General features: G+C 41.1%; 1 protein-coding gene across 8 annotated transcripts in view; it reads right to left on the bottom strand.

The window, feature by feature from the left end:
• The window catches only part of LOC147007599 (uncharacterized), a 70761-nt gene that overhangs the window by 43606 nt on the left and 17155 nt on the right, over nucleotides 1–10000 (bottom strand). For 5 of the 8 annotated variants that reach the window (XM_085866788.1, XM_085866783.1, XM_085866784.1 and 2 more), the window contains one exon: nucleotides 7868–7928. The exons of 2 other annotated variants lie outside the window; for them this stretch is intronic. In XM_085866788.1, the coding sequence (XP_085722914.1) occupies nucleotides 7868–7928 (61 nt within the window). Of the gene's footprint in view, nucleotides 1–7867; nucleotides 8519–10000 lie in introns of those variants that run through there. One more of the 8 variants, XM_085866786.1, reaches the window with a different exon arrangement.

The following is a 10000-nucleotide window of genomic DNA, read 5'->3' as shown; positions in this document are numbered from 1 at the left end:
GGCTTCTCCCATTCACGTCACTTCCTGTCCAGGCCACACCCCTCGCTCTGGGCCACTCCTCTCAGCCGACTGGGAGAGGCCTATTCCGGAATGAGGAAGCAAAAAGAGCGATCTCTCGTTTCACCACCAAAGCACGAACACAAAAACAGTCTGTTGCACCTCCCGACACACACATATCGTCCCTTATACCACACCACCTATCTAAACATGAATTTAATGGGGGAACTGAGCTAATTCTATATTTAGTATTCCCGTAAGGGCCATTTCCGTCACAATATGTTAAAGGCCATGAGTGTTGCGTTTTATATCGTGCCTTCAGCAAGTATGACACCCATCTTTTGTCATGTTTGTTGTGTCACAGCCTGAATTTAAAATGGATGAAATTAAAAAATTTTTTTATCATTGATCGACTCAAAATACTCCAGAATGACAGAGTGAAAACATGTTTTTAGGATTTTTTCAAATTTATCTGTTTTTTTTCAAATGTATTTATTATTTTACAAATTTTACAAATGACAGATGGACAGGTCCCTCATCTTGATTAACACTCGACCCCAAAAAAATCCATTGGACATCTGATGCACCAAACTCAGATTGTGTATAATCACCAGAGGCCAACTGCAGAGGGTCTGATCTTGCAAGGAGTGGTGTGCACTTGTCAGCAAAGGAAGTGGGAAGGTGAGAGCAAAGGTGTAAATTGAGAAAATATGGGAAGAACGACAAGGGAGAAAATGAGAGAAGAGTGAAGGAGGATGGGAGAGAACAAGTGAAAAAAAAATTACCCCCGTTTGGGGGTGACGGTTATCTCTATAATACCACAAGTTCTCAATGTTCAGTTCAGGTAACCGCGAAACAGTCCAAACTAACCGTTTAGATTGAAACAGTTCACATAGATACACTAGGATAATACGACTAATAACATAATTAATAAATATGTATTGTTCATTTTGTACCCGGATTAACACATCAGAATCATCAGTAAGTGCAATACGTGGTTTTCCGGTCCGTCCACTCTCTGGGAACATTTCACTTCCGGTTGTAGAAAAAAAACGAAAAAGTAGGCTTTGGTCTCAGAGATTATGATAATCCTGCAGATTATTCTTCACTGATTATAATGCAACTTTCAGAATGAAAATTGGTCAAGTATTTATAGAGATACTGAGGTTTGAAAAATCGTGAGAGACAGCAAATTCATTAATTATTAATTCCACAGAAGTTTCGTGACATTGCACAAAGTGACATGTCAGGTATGAAAAAACATTTTGTATGCCAGATTCATCAATTATTAATTCATTAATTATGGAATGTACTCATTGAGAAATTAATCAGAAAGCCCGAAGCATGTAGCATAATTTATCACTTCTCCCATCATCCGGGATCCGTGGCCTCGCCCCACAGCCTGCAGCCCTATGTCCGCCGGTGATTATGTTGGATCTCGGCACGATCGAGAGGAGCCTGCGAATTATCCCTGCTGATGCACTGAATTGATGCAATCGTTCGGCCAGAATATTCGTTCTCAAGATGTTGCGTGATTAAATCACCAATACAGTCACTCAAATTTATACCACCGACATACTTCTTAACAATCACCTTCGCCCCAGAAACCACAGTCAATCTGAACCACGCTGGCCACTGCTCAGACGCCATGACCGGACTACTGCGCAGTTCTACTATGCAGTTTGGTTAAAGATGATTCGGAATTTTGGTGCGCGCGCACGAAATTATATTTTGAAAATAAATGCCTAAGTTTACATTTCGGGTTTTGAAACTTTTGCACCTTTGGCGGAAAATGTATAAATATAAAAGGCTAAAAGTGTGTTTTATATTTATATTTCATTTCTCCTTCCTTCCTTCTTTGCGAATCGCATCGGCGTTTTTGGCCATCTTCCAGATCACGTGACGATCAAACGGGAAGGAAATTCAAAAATCTGTCCGGTGAGATACAAGATAATATTTTTTACTATCATAATCAATAAACAGTTGCCGAATATATTGTAGAATGGCAGACGAGATAGGTTTTGGAAATGGCGATTTTTATAACTTACGTGACCTCGTGACCTCGTCCCTGACCTTGAACCCGGACAAAAGTTATATCGTTGTGCAACACTCATCTACCTCGACCCACATACTAAGTTTCATCAAGATTGGAAAGAAAAATTGTTGACGGACGTACGGACGTATGGACGGACATTCGGTCATCTCGGTAGAAATGATCATGATTTCATGGTCATCCAAAGAATGGTGCAATTTGCAATCAAACCACAATGAGAAACATCATATTGATTTATTCACAAGGATCTTGTCTGTTCTGGAATCAAAACAGCCAATGTAACCTTTCACCAATCATTATACACCCTAACAACATCACTATTGGCAAAGGTAATTACATTTGCACTCATTCAACAGCAGTGCAGATCTTGTTATAAATGCAGACTTGTGAAGAAAAACAGAAAAGGATTAAAATGCATTTACCAAATGAAAATACAGGCCGACACTTTCACCGCTGGTGCTGGAATCGTTAAGCAAGTTCCTTTTGGCTTCTTTAATCAAAGGGAAATAAAGCATCAATTAAGATTTTCTTTCAGATGTAAAAGATTAGAATTTTATTCAGTTCCATCTCCCCATAAAAAGCTTGGTGTTGACTTAATGGTTATGATGGCTGGCTTAAGATCTTCTCAAGTGTCCTGAGTTGGTTTCCCTGTTGTGACGTTAAAATAACATCAGGAAAGTTGATTTAGTTTGTCATCCTTCCAAGGTCAGCAAAATGAGTGCAAGAATGAGAAATTTGAGTCCCCTGCATCGGAGTGCTGACCTTTCCAGGATTGTGTCCCCAGAGCCAAGGTAAAACTGCTCGGCAACTATATGCATCTGAAGATGCTCACCCCTCCTCTCCTCGCTATTCTTCAACAGTGTAGACGTCAAACATCCGGGGCCTTCGCTCAAACCTGACAGATCTTTCCATACAGATCGCCACTGACAAACCAGACTCTTCATGCTTATTGCACTGCCCTCACTCCCCCACACCCCCAGAAATACCTCTGGCAACGGCTTCCCTGCACTCCCACTTCATGTTCGTGATTGTGTGTTGTACTGTCCACCAAACAGTGATGACTCCATTTACATCTCCCACTCCAAAAACATGGACCAACTTCCATCCTCTCATCCCAACTCTATCTTCCTCAAATGTGGTGACTTCAATTGTCATCATGCCAGCAAGCCTGCTGTGGGTACCTCTCTCACCTGCCAATAACCTTCAGCAAAAGACTTCTGCTGAGTCTTTGGGTGTCTCTCTCTCACCGCAGACAGGTCGCTCATCTTTCTGTCTTCTGCCATCTCCTCTCCAGCCTTGCCACCCACCCCCCGTCTGCGATATGTCCCTCCCATATTTCGACAGGGCACTCAAGGTCCGCCAGCAATCCCCTTCTGGTAATGCTATCAAAATCAATAATCACTGCTCACCTTCACTCTTTTTTCCCACCTTTGGAATAAACTCCCACACTCTCTTCAATCCCACTATTCCCTACAGGCATTCAAAACAGCCGTTCACCACCATCTCTTATCTTCCCCAATCCAAAATCACTATCTTTTCTAACCCTGTTAATCCACTCCAAACACACATCCTTCAAATTACCTGCATTCCTTCCTGAAAGTCCCTGTCATGTGAGGACATGAAAGTCTTTGTCGTGTCCATCTTGTTTTCCCCGTGGATCCCTGCCCCATCCTTCTCCATTGCACAGATCTCCTCATGTCTCTGTTCCCCAGTGTTTTGTCCTTCCCTCTCACGCACCTCTTGTCTCCTGCTCCCCTCGTACTTTTTGTGTGTTAGCTCTTGTACGAGCCTTGACATTGTACACAAAAAAGAAAAAGATGGGTACGGCTGGGCTGTTCTTGTTCTTCTATCACCTGATATAATGTGGATAGGAGTGATTCATCTCACTTTTTGTGTAATAGCCCTCATTAATCGGCAATTTTAGTTCACACACCATGGTTTATACTCGCTTAAATTCACAATTTCCTTCCTCTTTGCTCTTCTATCTCAACCACAAACAATCGATTTTGGTGTGAAATCGTTTTTATGCCATTTCATCATCCAATGGAAAATGAATGCAAGTTGTGATTCGGCCATAATTTAAACTCAATTTTCTCAATCAATATTTTGTTTGGCTGTCTCATTCCTGGTTGATTAATTCATTTTTTTTACATCTTTTATTGAGTGATCGGTTTTACATCTTTTATTGAATGATCGGTGTCGAGTACTTAACTGGCAACAAATTTTCGAATCACTAATTTCAGCTTTTTGACTCAACTCTGAGAATTATGTTCACAGGTATTCTGCCTCAGACTGTTAGACAAAGCAGTATAAGTATTACGAAATTCTTCACATCGATTATACACGACATACGTGCATCACAATAACTTTGAGGATGATCACGCACACACACAAATTTTTTAAAATCAAAATACACAGCAACATTATTCATCCAATGTGTGTGGAACAACATGAAGAGCCACATTCACTCAATCCCAGAAAGATGGGTTTTTCATACAGGAATTTTTATGATTTAACTGATTAGAAAAAAAATGAACTGATTAAAAGGTGGTGTCAAAGGTCAAAGGTCAGAATCAATGATACGTTTTCTTTCCCGGGATAACTTGAGAACGCCTGAAGGGTTTATCATCAAACATGGTCCAAGTCTATGTCATGACGCATGTATAAATAGATTACATTATGGGGTCAAGAGTTCAAAGGTCATGTTAGGTAAAAATGAGATATTTGAGAACAGCTGAAGTTATTTAAATAAACCTTGGTACAAGTATGTACCTGGTGTTGGCTTCATGGTTTGAGTGATGGGCTTGGGATCGTAAGATCCTGAGTTCAAATACCATTTGGCTGTTTAATTAATTCCAGGTGGGGTTGACTGAGCCTGTCATCCTTCTAAGGTTGGCAAAATGAGTGCTGGCTAGATGGTATTCTGTGTTGGAGTAGTGACTTGTGCAGGATTGGAGCTAACAGCCAAGGACATTGTTTCGGCAGCATCAATGCTCTGCACAGAGTATGGTCCCAATGGATGGATGGATTCTTATGATGAAATGGACAAAATTTTTTGTTCCAAGTAAATCAATTATTCACTTTCTAATCAAGTACATCGATTATTAGCTTTCCAATTGTTCCATTTTTTATTATTATGTGACAACAGGGGTCTTAAGAATGAAGTGTGATAGATGAATGGATGCTTTTCCTATTTTTCTTTTGACTTGATGTTTCACATTCTTTACAGAGTGTTGGTGTTGCCAAAGTAGTTTCTTGGCAAGGGTTATCCTGGGTGGTTTTCCATTGCCTTCCCAGCATCGTTTGTCTGTGCTCTATCCTTTTAAATGCTGAAAGCGCGGTCACACCTTGACGTTTTCGCCAGATTAAAATGTATGTAAAACGCTGGCTTACGTTGAACTTTTGCTGTTTTTTTTTAAAGATTCGGACGTATTCATAGCGACTTGGTCTGATGTAGAACGCATTGGTAACGGACACAGAACGTTTCGTTGTGTTATAGATAACTTATACCAACGAATGCTGAACCTGTTGTTGGCCTACACAACCGATGCCCAACGATAGTCTAACTTAGGCATAGCGCGTTGCACACATCGCCGACGATATCGTGACGTAGCCTATTAAAAGGCTGACGCACAACGATTCGAATCATAACTGCCGTAGAAATGGAAGTGTCAACATCGCGGTCACACCTTGGCGATCTTGCCAGCGTATGCCGACCTCAGAAAAATGTGTCTAAAACGTTGGGGCACGTCAAATACGGTATGAGTAAGTTTGATATACGTGAGTAGAATGCTAAAGTACGCTATCATACGTCGTAGTAAGTAGAGTAGGTCAAGAAATTTTAAACATGTTCAAAATTTTACGATGTACTCGGCATATGACGCACGTTCCGCATGCGATGGGGATAAGTTTTACACACGATATGTGGATGCTTACACACGTCCACAAAGGCTACTTATAAGCTACTCATAAGTCGAAACACGTCACGGTAATGTCTTGTTTACGCGAAACTTATTTCTAACTTATGTTTGACGTGCTTTGAACCAATTCTTTACGTAGTCCCAACACACATCGACGTATGTAGACGTATTCCAATGACGTCTTCCGGTCGACAAAAAAAAATAAATGAACGTGTTTCTCGCTTACAACTGCCATATAAAGACGTGTTCCCAGCGGTTTTGGGAATTGGTATATAAAAATGCTGCTCATAAAAGGGGAACCCAACAGTGTTTTCGAGTCCTTTTTGAGTCGATGTCCATGTCAGCAGTAACAGTATCAGTATCAGTACTAGTATTAGTATCAGTATTAGTAGTAGTTTGTTCATGTTGGCAGTAGTAGGTGAGTGTGAGGGGGAGGGTGTGGGTTATGATGGATCGTCCTTGCGTCCCCGTGTCCACGGGTAGGAGACATCTTTTAACCATTGTTCGAGGTTCTTCGCGGCTAATTTTTTATGGGGCTTTTTCAACAATGAGCTATAGCTTGTTTTTACGATTTCGGTCTATTCATAACGGGTTGGACAAATGCACAATGAACTAATATTGTGCATAGAGCGCTTTGATTACTTATAGATACGATATACCAACGAATAATTATCGTGAAGCCGGCATTCACAAACTATGCCCAACGATAGCCTAACTTATCCATATGGTGCGGCAGTTTATCTTTGCTGGTGACGTAGGGTTTGCTATTCATCGGCTGCCACTCAACGATTTAAATGGCTGCATCTCCACTATTGAAAGTAGACGCTTGCGCTCAACAATTGGATTTTTTTTTACACTCAACGACTTTTAAACGGTACCACTCAACTATTTTCATTGTTTACAATGAACGATTTAAATTGCTGTCACTCGCCTTTGTTTTTTGACGCTGGGGTTTGGAAATTTGAAGCATTTCTTCTGAACGTGTTAAAACGCTCAAACTCGACTATTTTAAATAGACGCTGCCGATGGACAATTGGAATCATAGCCAAGCGAGACATCGAAGTCTGAACATCCTCGTCATGCCAAAGAAAAGTTTGAAGAATGCTGCAAATAAGTGTCCGGGCCGTGGCCGTGGATTCTGACGCAAGGACGATCCATTATACCGATGTCTTTCAGCCTATGAGTAACTTAAAAGTAACGTCTGTCGACGTGTGGCAACGATCACGTAACGTGCCAACAACACATTAATCATAGGTTAGAAATAAGTTTCGGGTACGCTAAACATTACCTCGGCGTGTCTCAACTTATGATTAACTTACAAGTAGCATGTGTTGACGTCTGTCAACGATCGCAGACCGTGCATACAACTTGTGGCCAGCTTAGCGGAACGTGTGAGTCATACGCCGGCATACGTCGTGAAATTTCAAGCATGAAAAAATTTGAGGACAACCAAAAAGTACAACGTTTAAAGCCAGCGTACAACGACGTATGGCAGTGTTTTTCAGCGTGATCTCAATGTTATCAAAACTTACCCATAACGTATTCAACGTGTGCCAGCGTTTTAGAAAAATAATTCAAAAATCGGCATACGTTGGCTAAAACGTCGAGGTGTGACCGGGCCTTGAGCATCAAACAAGGAAGCAACCAGTACCATTGCAAAGGTCTTTGGTATGACTCGGCCAGGGTTTGAAGCAATGACCTCCCAGACTCAGAGCGGACGCTCCAACCATTAAGCCACTGTTCCAAAGTTGGAAATATTTGACTGCTGTTTCCATTGCAATTAATTCTAGAAATACAAGTTTATTACAATGGTTTAAACTCGCTTACCAAGATTAAAGATCCTGACCACATACAAATTCATTAAAACGTTTGCAAAAAAGCCAAAAATTTGTCCTACCTTTGCTTTTGTTCACCGGACTTTCAGTGCTGGTGTCGTTTTGCTCAGTTTCAGACGAGGACTAAAAAGGAAAATAGAAATTTCCACAACAGAACAACATATATCTGAGCAAGCATTATAGATGACAAAACTAAAAGAAATGGAAAGTACAAACACAGAATTGTGAAATTTTCAGTCACCTCCCATACGCCACACCATACTCTATTATTATCCCTTCATTCATTCGCTCTCAATAATCTCTGTCCTCAATCTTCCACTCCTTTTCCTCCCCATCCACCTGTCAAATTTCCCAACTCAACACTCAAGGAAGCAAAGGTATGAAATTGAAGTGAAGGTGTGAGATCTGCCATTAGAGTTCTCTGAAAGGCAAGCAGTTTCTGCAATTCTTTTTGGTATGTGGGTGTCCTGGGACTCCATGCACAGGTTTCTCATTCTGGGACCCCATGCAAGGGTCTCCAATTCTGGCACCCCATGCAGGGGTATCCCGATCCCCGTGTGCGAGTATTCTGTCCTGGGACTCCGTGTGTGGGTATCCATCCCGGGATCCAATGTGTTATCATCTGTGCGACTGTGCGCAATTATTCCGGGAGCCCGAGAATGGTTCTCTCAGGATTCCGCACATGGTTATCGAGGCACCCCAAATATGGTTAGACTTGTGATCAGATGCAGTTATCCTGGAACCTCAAACACGGTTATCGTAGCGTCTCAGAAAGTTATCGCGGGTCCTCAAAACAGGTTATCCTGGGTATTTGACATCCCACAAGCATTGTCTTTTTCATCAAAATTACGACTGCCGATAAGTGTTTATATATGTGTATATATATAAATATATATACATATATATATATATATATATATATGTATATATGTGTATATATATATATATATATATATATATATATATATATATACATATACATATATATATATATATATATATATATATATATATATATATATATATATATACATATATATACATATATATATACACACACACACAAGGTGAAGTACCCGGTAATAACCGGGAAATTTGCCCTATTTTCCTCACGCCAGTTAGACTGAAGCATTAGTTGCATGGAGAAAATTAGGAAGGCTTCTCTTATTCCTCAGATTTATGGAAGGAAGGCTTTATGCTGCTGTAATCCTCAGAGAGGTCATAGTTGAAGGCGGCCTTGAGCCACTCAATGTTTCTAGCAGCAGCGGCAACTGTCCTTGATGTCCTGCCAAATCCCGGACCTAGAAAGCTGGAACGTGAGTTTTGTGCTTCTCTCGCCCGTCGTTGTGACGCTCTATTTGGAGTTGAGCGACGCTCTCTCTCTCTCTGCAGCCAACGCTGCTTGCCTCGCTCGTTCATGAGCAGATATTACAGCAGTAAGACGACTCTCTCTCTCTCTCTCTCTCTCTCTCTCTCTCTCTCTCTCTCTCTCTCTCTCTCTCTCTCTCTCTCTCTCTCTCTCTCTCTCTCTCTCTCTCTGGAGCTGACTCCGCTTGCCTGGCTCTTTCATGAGCATATCTATCAGCAGTTAGCTGTTGCCGTGCGCGTGCAGTTCGAGAATTCAAATAACAGGAGGACAATGTGTATTTGTAAAAAGTCAACGAACACGAACATTTTGTATTTCAAAAAACCCTAGCGTTTTTAACCATGAAGCCTTTTGTTACGATTAATACGCCGGCGCACTGTTCGAAAGCCATTTTTTTAAAAGGTAATTTTTTTATATATACATATATATATATATATATATATATGTATATTTTTGTTTTCATTTTTATGGAAAGCCACTGAGCACATCCTGGAGGTGAATGTTAGGTCTATATGTGTGCAAAATTTCATCAAGATCGGTTCACTGGTCGGGGAGCTGATTGGTTACAAACAAAGAGACAGACAGACAGACAGACAGACAGAAGGACTTCCATTTATACAGTAGATATATAAATCTTCTTCTTCTTTCGGCTGCTCCCGTTCGGGGTTGCCACAGCGGATCATCCGCTGTGATCCGCATACTGATTTGGCACAGGTTTTACGCCGGATGCCCTTCCTGACGCAACCCTGGTCGTGTCTTAAGACACAGGGATAAGGATTGTGTTTCGCCATGATTCCGGGCTGCCCTACACCCTCTCATAGCACGGCCC

Source organism: Eptatretus burgeri, unplaced genomic scaffold, assembly GCF_056783735.1.
Source record: "Eptatretus burgeri isolate ZD-2024b unplaced genomic scaffold, Ebu_testis_v1 Ebu_testis_scaffold_80, whole genome shotgun sequence".
NCBI lineage: Eukaryota > Metazoa > Chordata > Myxini > Myxiniformes > Myxinidae > Eptatretus > Eptatretus burgeri.
Note: the sequence above shows the minus strand (reverse complement) of the source record. Positions and strands in the feature narration are given on the sequence as shown.